Source organism: Scophthalmus maximus, chromosome 3 (assembly GCF_022379125.1).
Source record: "Scophthalmus maximus strain ysfricsl-2021 chromosome 3, ASM2237912v1, whole genome shotgun sequence".
Lineage (NCBI taxonomy): Eukaryota > Metazoa > Chordata > Actinopteri > Pleuronectiformes > Scophthalmidae > Scophthalmus > Scophthalmus maximus.
Window position 1 is genome coordinate 185,001 of NC_061517.1, and position 17,794 is coordinate 202,794.

General features: G+C 48.1%; 2 protein-coding genes across 9 annotated transcripts in view; both read left to right on the forward strand.

Annotated features, from left to right (window-relative positions):
• Positions 1 to 10,008, forward strand: part of LOC118316864 (ras-related protein Rap-1A-like) — an 11,757-nt gene extending 1,749 nt beyond the window's left edge. For 2 of the 8 annotated variants that reach the window (XM_035645114.2, XM_047331232.1), the window contains exons 2-6: positions 2,185 to 2,270; positions 6,412 to 6,468; positions 6,552 to 6,692; positions 6,862 to 7,005; positions 7,286 to 8,132. In XM_035645114.2, coding sequence (XP_035501007.2) covers positions 2,214 to 2,270; positions 6,412 to 6,468; positions 6,552 to 6,692; positions 6,862 to 7,005; positions 7,286 to 7,375 — 489 coding nt within the window. In that variant the 5' untranslated portion in view covers positions 2,185 to 2,213 and the 3' untranslated portion in view covers positions 7,376 to 8,132. Of the gene's footprint in view, positions 1 to 2,184; positions 2,271 to 2,638; positions 2,709 to 3,635; positions 4,173 to 6,411; positions 6,469 to 6,551; positions 6,693 to 6,861; positions 7,006 to 7,285; positions 8,133 to 9,881 lie in introns of those variants that run through there. The other 6 variants (XM_047331234.1, XM_035645116.2, XM_035645115.2 and 3 more) reach the window with 6 other exon arrangements.
• xkr7a (XK, Kell blood group complex subunit-related family, member 7a) lies at positions 9,516 to 17,595 on the forward strand. The gene is made up of 4 exons (XM_035645096.1): positions 9,516 to 10,138; positions 12,955 to 13,154; positions 13,237 to 14,691; positions 17,068 to 17,595. The coding sequence occupies exons 1-3, from the start codon at positions 9,609 to 9,611 to the stop codon at positions 14,190 to 14,192; spliced, it is 1,686 nt and encodes a 561-aa protein (XP_035500989.1). The 5' UTR covers positions 9,516 to 9,608; the 3' UTR covers positions 14,193 to 14,691; positions 17,068 to 17,595.
• Positions 17,596 to 17,794: the final 199 nt, after the last annotated feature.

The following is a 17,794-nucleotide window of genomic DNA, read 5'->3' on the forward strand; positions in this document are numbered from 1 at the left end:
TTCACTCTTCACCCTTCACCCTTCACTCTTCACCCTTCACCCTTCACTCTTCACCCTTCACCCTTCACTCTTCACTCTTCACCCTTCACCCTTCACTCTTCACCCTTCACCCTTCACTCTTCACCCTTCACCCTTCACTCTTCACCCTTCATCCTCCACTCTTCACTCTTCACTCTTCACCCTTCACTCTTCACTCTTCACCCTTCACTCTTCACCCTTCACCCTTCATCCTCCACTCTTCACCCTTCATCCTCCACTCTTCACCCTTCACCCTTCACTCTTCATCCTTCATCCTTCCCTCTTCCCCTCTTCCTCTCTTCACTCTTCCTATCGAGAGCAGCTTCAATAAGCGTCATGTTTGTTTCACCATCAGCTCATCTCTTCACCTGTAAAGTCTTTATCAAGTTTTACAAAAAATATCTTTGTTTATATTAATATATACTAATTAATATACTACATTAATAAAACTCATAACTCTGATTTAGACTAGGGCCAATAAATCATATGAAAATCTTTTGGGATAGAATCACGATCCACAATCTCAATCATGATTTTTCTCACCGTCTAGGCGGAGCACACATCTCTCATTTCCTCTCTCCATTAAAACATTAATATCTCTTGGTTGTAATGATCACACACGCAGTTCTCTCTCTCTCTTGTATTAGTGTTATTACATATCCACAATGCAGAAGCTTCCCTGCTATCTAATCGATTCCTCTGAAAATCACATCATATGCCAAATTAAGGTCCGATGGGAGATCACAGATCAGTTTTGTTCATGTGACACGTGACACTGTAACTGACTAACTGACTGTGACTGACTGTTACTGACTGTTATTGACTGTGACTGACTGTAACTGACTAACTGACTGTGACTGACTGTTACTGACTGTTATTGACTGTGACTGACTGTAACTGACTAACTGACTGTGACTGACTGTTACTGACTGTTATTGACTGTGACTGACTGTAACTGACTAACTGACTGTGACTGACTGTTACTGACTGTAACTGACTAACTGACTGTGACTGACTGTTACTGACTGTAACTGACTAACTGACTGTGACTGACTGTTACTGACTGTAACTGACTAACTGACTGTGACTGACTGTTACTGACTGTAACTGACTGACTGTGACTGACGGTTACTGACACTGAGTGTAACTGACAAACTGACTTTGACTGACTGTTACTGACTGTAACTGACTAACTGACTATGACTGACTGTTACTGACTGTAACTGACTGTAACTGACTAACTGACTTTGACTGACTGTGACTAACTAACTGACTGTAACTGACTGACTGACTTTGACTGACAAACTGACTGTAACTGACTGTAACTGACTGTGACTGACTGTGACTGACTAATTGACTGTAACTGACTAACTGACTAACTGAATAACTGACTGTGACTGACTAACTGACTGTGACTGACTGTAACTGACTAACTGACTGTGACTGACTGTAACTGACTGTGACTGACTAACTGACTGTGACTGACTGTAACTGACTAATTGACTGTAACTGACTGTAACTGACTAACTGACTGTGACTGACTGTAACTGACTAACTGACTGTGACTGACTGTAACTGACTAACTGACTGTAACTGACTGTGACTGACTAACTGACTGTAACTGACTGTGACTGACTGTGACTGACTAATTGACTGTAACTGACTAACTGACTAACTGAATAACTGACTGTGACTGACTAACTGACTGTGACTGACTGTAACTGACTGTAACTGACTAACTGACTGTGACTGACTGTAACTGACTAACTGACTGTGACTGACTGTAACTGACTGTAACTGACTAACTGACTGTGACTGACTGTAACTGACTAACTGACTGTGACTGACTGTAACTGACTAATTGACTGTAACTGACTGTTACTGACTGTGACTGACTAACTTACTGTGACTGACTGTAACTGACTAACTGACTAACTGACTGTGACTGACTGTAACTGACTGTGACTGACTGTGACTGACTGTGACTGACTAACTGACTGTGACTGACTAACTGACTGTAACTGACTGTAACTGACTAACTGACTGTAACTGTCCAGTGAGTTCTGATCAGATGATCTTTGACAAGGTTTTACACTGACACCTTGATTCATAACTACATGTAATAATGAATTATGGACAGTGATGCAACCCTTTGTCTGGACTCAGACTCTCGTGCTGCTCAGTGAGTCGCCGCCATGCGAGAGTACAAGCTGGTGGTTCTGGGATCAGGAGGAGTCGGGAAGTCGGCGCTGGTGAGTGACGGCTTCTAACCTTCAACACATTTATGAACTATTATTCTTTTATCTCGTTGTTTGCTTTAATACGGGATCACTTATGATTCGACAGAGACAGTCGATGGTGTTTACACAGGGTATGGATATTTGACAAAAGCTCTTAAATATTAGGTCTAAATGATACAACAGTCATAAAAAGTGAGGGTGCGTTCATCACACAGTCGATGAAAGACGTGTAATTCGCGTCACTCGCTCAAGTTGTGATATCGAAGTATTTGCGTGATGCGATGTCGTGAAGGTTTATTTTATCTACAGAACTTATCGTTAATTCAAAGTTTCATGTTGGATCGGTGATGATTCATCTGATTAATATTTGTCTCCTTCAGACAGTCCAGTTCGTGCAGGGCATCTTTGTGGAGAAGTACGACCCCACGATCGAAGACTCGTACAGAAAGGGTCAGTTATACAGTCAGAAGTAATAATAATAAATTTCATTTATAGAGCACTATTCATTGCCAAAAGCAATCTCAAAGTGCTACAGAGTAAAACAAGATAAAAGAAATATTTTAAAAATATAGGTTTAAAAAGAAAAAGTAAAAAATGTAGGCGAATGCTTGTTTAAAAAGAAAGGTTTTCAGTCCCTTCTTAAAAGAGAGAGTGCTCTGTGGTCGGGGAGGGAACTCCCCAGGCGAGGAGCGGCTGAGCAGAAGGCTCGACCCCCCCATGGTGCGCAGCCTGGTCCTGGGGGCTGAAGGATGAAGGTTTTGTTTCCGGAGCGGAGGTTGGGTGAAGAGGTTTGTGGTGAAAGTAGATCTTTCAGGTAGGGAGGGGCATTGCCATGCATGCACTGATGGTAGAGAGAGATGGGGAGATTTTGTAATCAATCCTGAAAGAGACAGGAAGCCAGTGGAGTGAGTGAAGGACGTGTGTGATGTGGTCATATTTTCGTATCCTCATCAGGATCCCAGCGACGCTGTTTTGGATGTATTGAAGCTTTTGAATGCTCTTGCCAAGAGTCCCGATGAGGAAAGCGTTGCAGTAGTCCAGCCTTGAGAGACAAAGGCGTAGACAAGGTTTTCTGCATCTGACAGACAGAGTGTGGGACGGAGTTTGGCAATGTTCCCCAGGTGATAGACGGAGGTCTTGCACAGATGTTTAATGTGGGTGTCAAATGTAAGATGAGGGTCAAATCTTACACCCAGGTTGGTGACTGTTGATGACAGGGGTATATTAGAGAAGGTGATTTGGGTTATGGGGGATGAATGGACCTGGTGTGGTGTGCCAACTAAAATAGCTTCTGTTTTGGAACTATTAAGCTGTAGGAAGTTTTCTGTCATCCACTCCTTTATCTCCTCAAGGCAGGAGCTCAGTGATGATGATGACCATGACAGTGAGGCTGCAGATTAGATAGGGTCGTTTTTATGTAGAGCTGTGTGTCATCAGCGTAGCAATGGAATGATATTCTCTGCTGGCTGATGATGCGGCCAAGGGGAAGAGTGTAGAGGGTGAACACAGTGGGGCCGAGAACCGACCCTTGGGGGACTCCACAAGTGACAGTGAGTGTTTGCGATTTTGCTCCTCCCAAGGAGACGTATTCTGTTCTTCCAGACAGGTAGGACCTGAACCAGCTCAGGGTGGAGTCAGAGAGTCCGATGGTGTGTTGGAGGCGCTGAAGGAAGATGTTATGGTCAACCGTGTCGAAAGCTGCCGACAGATCCAGAAGGATGAGGAGCGATGGTGATCCAGTGTCAGCCGCCATCAGCGCCGTGGGCGGAACGGAAGCCGGACTGGAACTTCTCAAATAGGGAGTGAGAATTTAGTTGGTCCTGAAGATGTGCCACGACTACTCTTTCCAGCACTTTGGACAGAAATGGGAGGTTGGAAATGGGCCTGTAGTTGGCGAGGATTTCTGGGTCTAAGGTGAGTTTTTTGAGGAGGGGTCTGGTGACAGCAGTTTTGAGATCAGATGGAACATATCCAGCCTGTTTTATGATTTGGGTGATTAGGGGACTTAGAGCGCAGACGTTGGATTTGACCAGGGCTGTAGGAAAAGTGTCCAGGGTACAGGTGGAGGGTTTCATCCTGCAGATGATGTCCTCAACCTCACGCTGAGAGATCTTGGGGAAGCAGCAGAGAGTAGGGACTGACAGAGCAGGAGAGCTGGAGAGAAGAGAGCGGATGGTGTCGACTTTTTTCCTGAGAAGATGATGAAGATATTGCACTGGTCATGTTGTCATGTTGATGTTTTTCAGGTTTCTGAAATTAATTTGGCGTTTTGGCTTGGTTGTGTGGGATAAGTTCAACTCCAATGAAATGGCTTTGTGATCCGACACTCCCAGATCGTACACCAGCAGATTTTTGATGGGGGCAGTGTCAGTAATGACCAGGTCGAACGTGTGCCCTCTGTTGTGTGTGGGGACGTCGACATGCTGTTTGAGGTTGAGACAGTCCAATAATTGTAGAAGTCCCGCCGCAGGGTTGCAGGAGGGGGTGTCAACGTGAATGTTTAAATCTCAGTATGATAATATTTGAAGATGTGGTACAGCGTGAGGTGCGAAGTTCACTTCTCTGGGAGGAAAGCTGGGTTTGATCTGGGTGGCCGGTAAATGAGAAAAATTGTCACTGGGGAGGGGGTTTGCATTTGAAAGCAAGGCATTCAAAGGAGGACAGTTCAGGCAGAGACAGAGGGGTGAGTTTCAAGTCACAGCGGTGTATTACTGCTAAGCCACCAGTGCGGCGGGCTTTTTCGAAATAATGATAGCCAGAAGGTCAAGCTTCATTTAGTGCAAAATAGTCCTTTGGATGGTGCCAGGTCTCAGTAAGTGAAGTCAATTGTTTTCTCTAAGATGTGATCATGTATGAGACTGGATTTATTTGTTAGAGATTGTGTGTTAAACAGTTAAATTTTGAGGCTTGAGGATGGGGTGGTGGACTGTAGAGGCCGAAGTAGACTGAAATCCACTCCATGTTTTCTGTCCCTCTTGGTGTGAACAGGTCTTGCTGTGTTTCCAGCCCTACTACTAGTCCCAGATGGGATGTTCCGATGATGTGGCAGTAGTGAGACAGCGATCAGCTGAACAGAAAGATAGGATGAAGCCACCAGACTGGGAATAAACAAACTTTCTGCGACAGCTTCTATGGATTTAGCGGGGTCCGCGTAGAAGTCCAAGTTGTTTAATGTTTGAGATACATGTTTGAGCGCTGGAGTTTCTTAAGTTGAGCAGTTACTGGACGGAGTACTTTAACGTCATGCCGGTGTGGCGCCGGGTCAGGGCGGATGCAGAGTTTATAGCCGGGTGTGTTGGCCACAGACTTGCTGACCAAAGATGGGATAGAGTCAGACACAGCAGGATGATCCACAGCATGGCAGGTGATCCGGACTGAGTGGAGAGTTTGGCTGATGTTTTTTGGGGGAGAGATAGTTGCTAACATAGTGGCTAACGTTAGCAGCCAATCGCTCGCTGACTGGAGGCAGCAGGGCTCAACCGCACTGAGGCAGTTGAGAGGCTGTCCGGGGATATGCCTCTCGGTAGCAGGGGTATCCAGTGGCCCGTTATCAGCAGGGAGGAGAAGTTTCCGGTCGTCGCAAGAGGCTGTTCGCTCAGCCAGTGGTGTTTCGTGCCCAGCCGACGAGGGCTAACCGGGCAGTGGAGTGTTGTCCGGGAAGGAGCCGGTATTGGTACTGGTGTCGGTGGATGATGGCAGGACCCAGCAGGCAGTAGTAGAAGGTCTGGTGACAGATGTGCCCAGACTCGTATTTTTCAGATGTGTGACAGATAATCTGTGAAACGGCTTGAGTGCAGGCGATGGTGTAGGAGGAAGGTTCCAGCAACAACAGGTCAGATACAAACATCCGTACAAATCCGTGCAAAAGACTCGAAAAAAAGCTACAGAGTAGATATCAGACAATAGGACTAGTCGCAAAGTAGTTTTCTATGGTGTAGAGAGAAACACAAAAGAGAAATAAATTGGATTTCCGAGGGAAGAGCGGCAACAGTCAGTGCCAGCGTCCTCTCCCCTGCGGTCATCATAACAATCTTAGCTGACAGAAGTACAGTCAGTTACAGTCAGTTGGAGAGGTCGACTCAAACTCTGTGAACAGTTTAAAGTTCTTCAGCGACGGAATATTAAAATCCTCCTCTCGTCTCTTCTCCCACAGCAAGTGGAGGTGGACGGGCAGCAGTCTATGCTCGAGTTCCTGGACACAGCCGGAACCGTAAGTCCAGTCAGAACTGGTCTGGATGTTCTTGTGGATGTTGATGTTCTGGTGGATGTTCTGATCCACGTGTGGTTCTGTAGGAGCAGTTCACGGCCATGAGGGACCTGTACATGAAGAACGGTCAGGGCTTCGCTCTGGTTTTTTCCATCACGGCTCAGTCCACGTTCAACGACCTTCAGGACCTGAGGGAGCAGATCCTGAGGGTTAAGGACACCGAGGACGTGAGTGTGATACATTATTATATGATTATAATCTGTGATCATAATTACGTCATTGTGTACTTTTAAACAGCTGAAGCTCCTTCACTGCTTCACTGATGGACAGTAGTTTGTAGTTTGTAGTTTGTGTCTGTCCCTGAACCTGTGATGGTTCAACCTGTTGCTCCGTCAGGTTCCCATGATCCTCGTGGGGAACAAGTGCGACCTGGATGAGGAGCGAGTGGTCGGGAAGGAGCAGGGTCAGAATCTGACCTGTCACTGGAACAACTGTGCCTTTTTAGAGACGTCAGCCAAATCAAAGATCAACGTTAACGAGGTACAGGACGCCCTGTCAACTGTAGAGGAACATTTCATCTAATGTTGGAACATAAATCTGTCTGTTTCCTTCTGTTCACAAAGTGAATCGATGGATGACGGACAGTTACAGTCAGTTACAGTTACAGTCAGTTAGTCAGTAACAGTCAGTTACAGTTAGTTACAGTTACATATTTCACAGTGTGCTCTAAAACATCATCAGTGGCTTTTCACCGGATCTTAGTTCAGTGATGACCCCTGACCTTTCTGTGGTGATGACCTCTGACCTTTCTCTGCTGTAGATTTTCTATGACCTGGTGCGACAGATCAACAGAAAAACGCCGATGGAAAAGAAGAAGACAAAAAAGAAGTCTGGTTGCACGCTGCTGTAAACTGGAGGTGTGTGTGTGTGTATGTGTTTGTGTGTGTTGACATGAGGATAAACTGAGGAAACGTTATTGCTGCTGACTCAGTAATAAAAACCTGAATTGACATTGAATGACCTTGAGACATTGAGCGACGGTCACCTTTGACAGAGAGTGACCTTTGACATTGAGTGACCTTCAGGCTGTGACCTCTGCTCTAAACTGTTGCAGCTCGTGTTCTGCACAATTTCTCTTAAAATGTTTTTGGTTTTTTTCCAGAAACCTGACCGATCTGTTTTCCAGAACATTTGAAAACGTTGAATAGTGAAACTCTGATCAGATCATGATCTCGTCAGAAGACGATTCTCTTCTCTCAGAATCTGTGACCTGTTGGAAACATCGTGTAGAAGAAAAGACGTGGGGTTTAAATCAATAACCAGAACTAAAATGTTTTATTCAAAGTAACAGTCTTTGGCATATAGTGACTGTACGTCGGGTCCTGGTTGTTGTAACTCAGTGAATCGCTCCTGACACGACCGATGACGGAACTTCTTCCCAAGTGACTTTGTTTTATACGGACAGCTGTGACTTCCATTTTCCCCATAATACATTCTACTTCCATTTTTGCATAATAAAGCTAAGGAAATTAGTATTTTATAGACCGATGGGGAAATGATTTGTTCTGAAAGTTTATTGTACTAAACCAAATCTAATATTTTTTCTTGTGTCACCGTCACAGATGATTTTCCAGCTTTTATGAATAATTAAATTTTCTGACACCAAAGATCTGCTTTTTAACGTTTTTTGACTCCATCATTATAATGATTAAGGAATAAATGATATGTGCAACTTATGACTTACTGAAAATAGGCGACTAAAGCTGCAGTGTGAAATTCACTTGATATACTTTTACTCAGCTGATCAGCAGCAGGAAGTGATCAGACTGACACGTAGATGAACGTGTGGAAACATCCTCCTGATTTCATTTATCTACAAAGTTATAAAATGAGTTAGAGCTGCAACAAATTTTCATATAAGATCAACAATATTCAGATTGTTCCCAGTTTATCTGAGAAAACAATGTGATGCCTTCAGGGACCCTCCTCACAAAATGGACAAACCGGCCTCCTGTAGCTGGTCCCCCCCCCACTCCCTCCTTCTCACTCCCTCCTCCTCTTCCTCCTCCCCCTACTCCTCCTCCCTCTCCCCCTCCTCCTCCTCCTTCTCCTCTTCCTCCTCCTCCCTCTCCCCCTCCTTCTCCTCTTTCTCCTCTTCCTCCTCCCCCTACTCCTTCTTCTCTTCCCCCCTCCCTCCTCACCCCCCTCCCTCCCTCCCTCCTCCTCCTTCCCCCCCACTCCCTCCTCCTCTTCCTCCTCCCCCTACTCCTCCTTCTCTTCCCCCCTCCCTCCTCCTCCTCCTTCTCTTCCCCCCTCCCTCCCCCCTCCTCCTTCTCCTCTTCCTCCTCCCCTACTCCTCCTTCTCTTCCCCCCTCCCTCCTCCTCCTTCTCCTCTTCCTCCTCCCCCTACTCCTCCTCCTCTTCCCCCCTCCTCCTTCTCTTCCCCCCTCCCTCCTCCTCCTCCTTCTCCTCTTCCTCCTCCCCCTACTCCTCCTTCTCTTCCCCCCTCCCTCCCTCCATCCCTCCCTCCCTCCCTCCTCCTCCTCCTCCTTCCCCCCCACTCCCTCCTCCTCTTCCTCCTCCCCCTACTCCTCCTTCTCCTCTTCCTCCTCCCCCTACTCCTCCTTCTCCTCTTCCTCCTCCCCCTACTCCTCCTTCTCTTCCCCCCTCCCTCCTCCTCCTCCTCCCCCTACTCCTCCTTCTCTTCCCCCCTCCCTCCTCCTCCTCCTCTTCCTCCTCCCCCTACTCCTCCTTCTCTTCCCCCCTCCCTCCCCCTCCTCCTTCTCCTCTTCCTCCTCTTCCTCCTCCCCCTTCTCTCCCCCCCTCCCTCCCCCCTCCTCCTTCTCCTCTTCCTCCTCCCCCTACTCCTCCTTCTCTTCCCCCCTCCCTCCTCCTCCTTCTCCTCTTCCTCCTCCCCCTACTCCTCCTTCTCTTCCCCCCTCCTCCTTCTCCTCTTCCTCCTCCCCCTACTCCTCCTTCTCTTCCCCTCCCTCCCTTCTCCCCCCCCCCCACACTCCTCCCTCCATCCCTCCCTCCCTCCCTCCCTCCGCAGCCGATGCCTACAGACGGACAGGCTACGCGACCCCCCTCCCCCTCTTCCATCATTTTCCCATCTCCTCCTCATTCTCTTTCCTACAACAAACATGGCCGCGAAGTCTGACGGTGCCGCGGCCTCTCGCCGACTCGAGCTCCCGCCCGAGTGTCCCTCCAGGTCGGAGCCGCGGTCGCCGCTGCGCCGTGTGGCCGAGCAGCGCTACTCTCTGTCGGACTGCTGCTGGACGCTGTGCGCCCTCCTGGTCTTCTTCTCGGACGGGGCCTCCGACCTGTGGCTGGCGGCGGACTACTACCTGAGGCGGGACTACTGGTGCTTTGCCCTGACTCTGGTCTTTGTGGTCGTCCCGTCCGTGGTCGTTCAGGTTCTGAGCTTCCGATGGTTCGTCTACGACTTCACGGAAACCGTCGAGAGCGGCGCGGCCGCGGTGGTGGCGGCGTCGGGGGCGGAGGAGCGCGACTTCAGCACCAAGGACAGCGACGAGCGGGGCGCTGGCTGCACCGCCGGGGCCGCGGTGCTGCCGGGGCCGGGAGGAGCGGGAGGAGCCCGGGGCTGCTGCAGAGCCTTCGTGTGGCTCGTCCAGGCCCTGATCCACACGTTCCAACTGGCGCAGGTCTGGAGGTAAGACTCCGCAATGCTCCGCCTTTGTGTGTGTCTGTAATAATCATAATAATCATAAATGTCACTTATCAGCTTCTTAAAATCCATATTCTCAAATCTCCTCTCAGGTCAAAGCCTCGTTCTCTCCACTTGGTCTGTATTCTGGTCTGTACTGTATGTCAGTACTATAGGTCTGTACTGTAGGTCTGTAGTCTGGTCTGTAGGTCTGTACTGTAGGTCAGTACTATAGATCTGTGCTGTAGGTCTGTAGTCTGGTCTGTAGGTCTGTACTGTAGGTCAGTACTATAGATCTGTGCTGTAGGTCTGTAGTCTGGTCTGTAGGTCTGTACTGTAGGTCAGTACTATAGGTCTGTACTGTAGGTCTGTAGTCTGGTCTGTAGGTCAGTACTATAGGTCTGTAGTCTGGTCTGTAGGTCTGTACTGTAGGTCAGTACTATAGATCTGTACTGTAGGTCTGTAGTCTGGTCTGTAGGTCTGTACTGTAGGTCTGTAGACTGGTCAGTAGGTCTGTACTGTAGGTCTGTAGACTGGTCTGTAGGTCTGTACTGTTGGTCTGTAGGTCAGTACTGTAGGTCTGTAGGTCTGTACTGTAGGTCAGTACTGTAGGTCTGTAGTCTGGTCTCCCAAGTATGTACTGTAGGTCAGCAGGTTAGTACGGTAGGTCAGTACTGTAGGTCTGTAAGTCAGTACTGTAGGTCTGTAGGTAGGTCAGTACTGTAGGCCTGTAAGTCAATACTGTAGGTCTGTAAGTCTATATTGTAGGTCAGTACTGTAGGTCTGTAAGTCTACTGTAGGTCAGTTCTGTAGGTCTGTAGACCAGTAGGTCTGCACTGTATGTCTGTACTGTAGGTCTGTACTGTAAGTGTACGATAGGTCAGTACTGTAGGTCAGTATGTCTGTACTGTATGTCTGTACGTCTGTACTGTAGGTCAGTACTGTAGGTCAAAAGGTCCGTAGGTCAGTGCTGCTGCCAGACGAGACATGAAGACAAATCATGTGTAATAATGAATTAGATGTACTGTAGGTCTGTAGACTGGTCTGTAGGTCTGTACTGTAGGTCTGTAGTCTGGTCTGTAGGTCAGTACTGTAGGTCTGTAGTCTGGTCTGTAGATCAGTACTGTAGGTCTGTAGTCTGGTCCGTAGATCAGTACTGTAGGTCTGTAATGTAGGTCTGTAGGTCAGTACTGTAGGTCTGTAGTCTGGTCTCTAGGTCTGTACTGTAGGTCAGTAGTCTGTACTGTAGGTCAGTAAGTCAGTACTGTAGGTCTGTAGTCTGGTCTCCCAAGTATGTACTGTAGGTCAGCAGGTTAGTACGGTAGGTCAGTACTGTAGGTCTGTAAGTCAGTACTGTAGGTCTGTAGGTAGGTCAGTACTGTAGGCCTGTAAGTCAATACTGTAGGTCTGTAAGTCTATATTGTAGGTCAGTACTGTAGGTCTGTAAGTCTACTGTAGGTCAGTTCTGTAGGTCTGTAGACCAGTAGGTCTGCACTGTATGTCTGTACTGTAGGTCTGTACTGTAAGTGTACGATAGGTCAGTACTGTAGGTCAGTATGTCTGTACTGTATGTCTGTACGTCTGTACTGTAGGTCAGTACTGTAGGTCAAAAGGTCCGTAGGTCAGTGCTGCTGCCAGACGAGACATGAAGACAAATCATGTGTAATAATGAATTAGATGTACTGTAGGTCTGTAGACTGGTCTGTAGGTCTGTACTGTAGGTCTGTAGTCTGGTCTGTAGGTCAGTACTGTAGGTCTGTAGTCTGGTCTGTAGATCAGTACTGTAGGTCTGTAGTCTGGTCCGTAGATCAGTACTGTAGGTCTGTAATGTAGGTCTGTAGGTCAGTACTGTAGGTCTGTAGTCTGGTCTCTAGGTCTGTACTGTAGGTCAGTAGTCTGTACTGTAGGTCAGTAAGTCAGTACTGTAGGTCAATATAGTTCAGTAGGTCTGTACTGTAGTATGTACTGTAGGTCTGTTAGTCAGTACTGTAGGTCAGTACTGTAGGTCTGTAAGTCAGTACTGTAGGTCAGTACTGTAGGTTTGTAGACCAGTAGGTCTGTACTGTAGGTCTGTACGTTAGGTCTGTACTGTAAGAGTACAGTAGGTCAGTAAGTCTGTACTGTAGGTCTGTAAGTCTGTACTGTAGGTCAGTTGATCAGTAGTTCTGTAGGTCAGTACTGTAGGTCTGTAAGTCTGTACGGTAGGTCAGTACTGTAGGCCTATAAGTCTATACTGTAGGTCTGTAAGTCTATACTGTAGGTCAGTACTGTAGGTCTTTAAGTCTACTGTAGGTCAGTACTGTAGGTCTGTAGACCAGTAGGTCTGCACTGTATGTCTGTACTGTAAGTGTACGATAGGTCAGTACTGTAGGTCTGTAGGTCAGTATGTCTGTACGTCTGTACTGTAGGTCAGTACTGTAGGTCAATAGGTCAGTGCTGCTGCCAGACGAGACATGAAGACAAATCATGTGTAATAATGAATTAGATGTTAATGAAGTGATGTCTCTGATCTACTGTCTTTGTTCTGTGTGTGTCTGAGACTTGTACATGTATGACACATCACAAGTTACACAAAGTGACACGGTTCCTATGCCTGAGGCATGTACAGTATACAGGACCTTCGACCTTCGAACTGGAGCCTCTTCACTCATTTCATGTGAACCAACATCAGTTCAGTTTCCCAGCCGAGAAGAAAACAGCTCAGGACTTGTGAATTAATGAGCTTCTGAGTCTCTTTGAAGCTCGGTATGAAAATCTGTAATTTTGTTCACGTTAATGTTCAGATGAATGTGTGTGTGTGTGTGTGTGTGTGTGATACACAGGTACGTCCACACCTTGTATTTGGGCGTTCAGAGCCGCTGGCATCGGGACTCCGAGCGCCGTCACTACTACTGGCGCATGATGTTTGAGAGCGCTGACATCAGCATGCTGCGCCTGCTGGAGTCCTTCCTGAAGAGCGCCCCCCAGCTGGTGCTGCAGCTCTGCATCATGATCCAGGCCAGTCAGGTGCTGCCGCTCCAGGGTGAGTCAGAACTAAACCATGACATCAGTCAGTCGTCCGTCTGCAGCCACATCCTGTCTAACTTCTCCCTCTCGCTCCTCAGGGCTTTCAGCTTCTGCATCTCTGGTCTCTCTCGCCTGGATGATCTCCTCCTATCAGAAAGTCCTGAGGGACTCCAGAGACGACAAGCGACCCATGACCTACAAGGCTGTGATGGTTCAGATCCTGTGGCACCTGTTCACCATCGGGGCCCGGACTCTGGCCTTTGCCCTGTTTGCCTCCGTGTTCCAGCTTTACTTTGGCATCTTCATCGTGGCCCACTGGTGCATCATGACGTTCTGGATCATTCAAGGCGAGACGGACTTCTGCATGTCCAAGTGGGAGGAGATCATCTACAACATGATGGTGGGTATCGTGTACGTGTTCTGCTGGTTCAGTGTGCGAGAGGGACGCACTCGCTGCAGGATGCTCATCTACAGTCTGACTGTGTTGGTGGAGAACGTGGCCCTCACCGCCGCCTGGTACCTGCACCGCGGCGCTCGCACCTCAGACTTCTACGCCGTGGCCATGGTGTGTGTGGTGGCCTCCAGCTACGCCCTGGGCACCTTCTTCATGTTTGTGTATTACTGTCTACTGCACCCTGACGGCCCGGTCTCCGGGTGGGGCCATGTCTTGGAGAAGGAGGTGCCAGTGGAGTCGCTGGCCTCGCCAGCCACCAGCCTCCCCCCGGACCTGGTGAGCAGCCCCCCCAGGACCCTTCAGAGAACTAAAGGCTCGGACAGAGAGCAGGGACCTGGGGTGGATGGAGACGTCTTTCAGGTACGACCACCTCGGGGGGCTCAGGCCCCGGCACAACACCTCTCTCCCAGGACAGAGGGGCCCGTCATCAGAATAGATCTTCCCAGGAAGAAGTACCCTGCCTGGGACGCTCACTTCATTGACCGCCGGCTGCGTAAAACCATCCTGGTGCTGGAAAGCGCTGCCCCAGTCACACCAAGGATTCAGTACCGCTGTCTGGGCATGCCCAAGGAAGTGATGGAGTTCGAGACGACCGTGTGACGTGCTGAAGGCGCTGTGACTCAGCTCGATGCCATGTGGCGATGACTCTCCCTGAGCCGTCTGTTCCAGCTCCATGCCACTGGACCGCTCTCTGGCAGGAAGTGGAGAGACAGAGCGATGGAGGGTCAGAATCCTGTGATGTTGGTCTATGATGGTGCATATTTTTACTTTCTGTGGTTCAGGAAGAGCCCGGTCGCTGCCCGGTTACGAAGAGAGGAGCGCAGGCAGGCGGAGAGGCGGAGCTATGTGACAACCAATCCGAGGCACCCAGTCCTCCTCAGTGATCCACACACGACGGTCAACAAGAGGCAAACCTTCAACATGAGTGATTACTTATGGCAGCTAGAAGTGAAACATCACTGAGCACGATTTTAAACAAAATCGACAATAAACACAACACTGATCATCATAATCAAAACTGTCCATAGACATTCACTCATGTTGAAGGCGCCTCTGAAGATGCTGCCTCAGGTCTGACGCAGCAGATCAACTGCAACATGTGAGTTGAATGTACAAACAACAAACATAATATTATATATATATATATATATATACACACACATACATATATTTTTTTTCTGGGGTAAGCTAGAACAAAAAAAGGACATTTATGTTTTTTCCAAGCGATCAGTTGTTTTAGGACTTGTCATCACGTTTGTTCTGATGCACCTTCATCCAGAATTTGTACAAACCACAGCGACTTTATGATTCTCTGGCGTTGGCAGGATGAATTATTCTACAGAGGAGTCACAACATTGTATTTTCATACACATTCATTTCCATAAAAAGGAAACTGTACAATGACGAGGAGGTTGCAGAAGGACGACACGTCTGTGGTTGTAGTATTCTCAGAAAAAACATGTAAAGATAGAATTAGCTTCAGGCTCCAGACTCCGACTCTGATATTATCGATGGTACAGGCATGTAATACTTTCAGTAACACTTTATTTTACGGGTTCGTTATTTCCGTTCATATTTTCCAACGCTCAACTCTCTTTTCGTCACAAAAAGAGTGCGGCAAAGCGAATGCAATATCGCCCAAGCTTCTCCGATCCTCTGGCCATCTCACTCTCCATTGTCCCCTCACTCACAAACAAAACCCAAAGGTACTTGACCTCCTTCACTTGGGGTAACGGCTCATTCCCTACCCGGAGTAAGCAATCCATTGGTTTCCTGCTGAGAGCCATGGCCTCAGATTTAGAGGTGCTGATCCTCATCCCAGCCGCTCCACACTCGGCTGTGAACCAATCCAGTGAGTGCAGAAGGTCGCTAACAGATGATGCCATCAGGAACACTTCATGTACAAAAAGCAGTGACGAGAACCCCAGCCCATGGAACTGCAACACCTCGATATCCTGTCCATGAATATCACAAACAGGATTGGTGACAAAGCGCAGCCCCGGTGGAGGCCAACCCCCACTGGGAACTAATCCGACTGACTGCAGAGAACCCGGACACAGCTCTCGCTTTGAGCGTACAGAGACTGGATGGCCCTGAGAAGTGACCCCGTCACCCCATACTCCCACAGCACCTCACACAATATCTCCTGGGGGACGCGGTCATCGCTTTCTTCAGATCCACAAAACACATGAAGACTGGATGGACATACACCCAGGCCGCCTCCAGGATCCTTGCGAGAGTGAAGAGCTGGTCCGTTGTTCCACGTCCAGGACGGAATCCACATTGTTCCTCTTCAATCTGAGGTTCGATCGGCCGAACCCTCCTTTCCAGTACCCTGGAGTAGACTTTACCAGTGAGGCTGAGGAGTGTGATACCCCTGTAATTGGCACACACTCTCTGGTTCCCCTTTCTGAACAGGGGAACCTCCAACCTGGTCTGCCACTCCTTGGGCACTGTCCCAGACTCCCACGCAATGTTGAAGAGACGTGTCAACCAAGACAACCCCTCCACACCCAACGGACGAGTCTCATCAACCCCCGAGCTCTGCCACTGTGTAGTTGTTTGACTACCACAGTGACATCCACCAGGGAAATAGACGATGATCCTCCATCTTCCTCTACAATAGAGGTTGTTTTAGTCGGATTCAGGAGTTCCTAAAAATGCTCCTTCCACCGCACGGCTACTTCGTCAGGTGAGGTCAACAGCGTCCCCTCCTTACTGTACACAGCTTGGATGGTTCCCCGTTTCCCCCTCCTGAGGTGCCATACGGTTTTCCAGACGCACCTTGGTGCCGACCTAAAGTCCTTCACCATGACTTCTCCCCCACCCGCTGCTTTGCCTCTGACACAGCAGAGGCTACAGCCCTTCGGGCCCGTCGGCCGTCCGGAGTCCTCTGGGATAACATATCCCTGAAGGTCTCCTTCGGTCGGACTCCTTCAGTCTGACTCCTTCGGTCGGACTCCTTCAGTCGGACTCCTTCAGTTTGGTGCATATGCGATTTTCCTCGCCCCACCACCCGTGGGCGGGGGGAGGCGACCCTCTCGTCCACCGGGGTAAACGCCAACACAGCGGCACTCAGCCAGGGGTTTGTGAGCTCAGTGAATTTACTTTAAAACGATTTTAATTGGAATTGATATTTGGTATTTTGCCAATTTAACATTGTCTGTATTAACCAATAGTTAGTAGAACGACATTAAAAAGGTTATTTCCAGGAACTTTTCAAGGAAATGACGAGGAATTTATGAACCTGTGTTAAAAAGTTTTACTGTACGTTATTTCATCAGGGTTGTTTTTCAATAGAATAGTCACAAGAGGAAAGTTTCTGAACCGTGTCTGTGTGTTTGTGTGTGTGAGCTCACATATCAGCATGTGTATGAGTGTGTGTTGTCAGTTCATATGAAAGTGTCGCTAAGTCACAACAGTTTTGTTGTAAACACTGTCGCCTCATTTTTTCCCACATGACACTGATATGAAGAAGCATCTTCACGACACGGAGACCGAGAGACTTCAACATGGTGCTACTGTAACTGTCCAACCACAAAGCTACTTTAACTGTCCAACCACAGAGCTGTACTGTACCTGTCCAACCACAGAGCTACTGTACCTGTCCAACCACAGAGCTGTACTGTACCTGTCCAACCACAGAGCTACTGTACCTGTCCAACCACAGAGCTACTGTAGCTGTCCAACCACAGAGCTACTGTACCTGTCCAACCACAGAGCTGTACTGTACCTGTCCAACCACAGAGCTACTGTACCTGTCCAACCACAGAGCTACTGTACCTGTCCAACCACAGAGCTACTGTACCTGTCCAACCACAGAGCTGTACTGTACCTGTCCAACCACAGAGCTACTGTAGCTGTCCAACCACAGAGCTGTACTGTACCTCAAACACAAAGCTACAATCAAAACGCCTTAAAGTGAAAAAACAAAGTGAACGAGAAGGTGAAGACAATTCCATGGATTTGTTGTTGCTACAATAAAGACAAAGTGTTTACCTGATATGACTGTCAGTGTATTTTTACACAGACAGAGAGACAAACAGAGAGACAGACACAGTCAGACAGACAGACAGATCCATATTGGGATCAAAAAAATATAAAATTTAAAAATAACAATTAAGTTGTATGATTAGATTTGGATTGATGGGTTTAAGGCCATAACAGTAAATCAATAACTTATTTAAAATTCGTTATGTTGA

Coding starts and splice junctions, on each gene's coding strand:
- xkr7a (XM_035645096.1), top strand. CDS start 9,609: ATGGCCGCGAAGTCTGACGGTGCCGCGGCCTCTCGCCGACTCGAGCTC. Junction 10,139..12,954: donor CAACTGGCGCAGGTCTGGAG/GTAAGACTCCGC, acceptor TGTGATACACAG/GTACGTCCACACCTTGTATT. Junction 13,155..13,236: donor TCAGGTGCTGCCGCTCCAGG/GTGAGTCAGAAC, acceptor CTCGCTCCTCAG/GGCTTTCAGCTTCTGCATCT.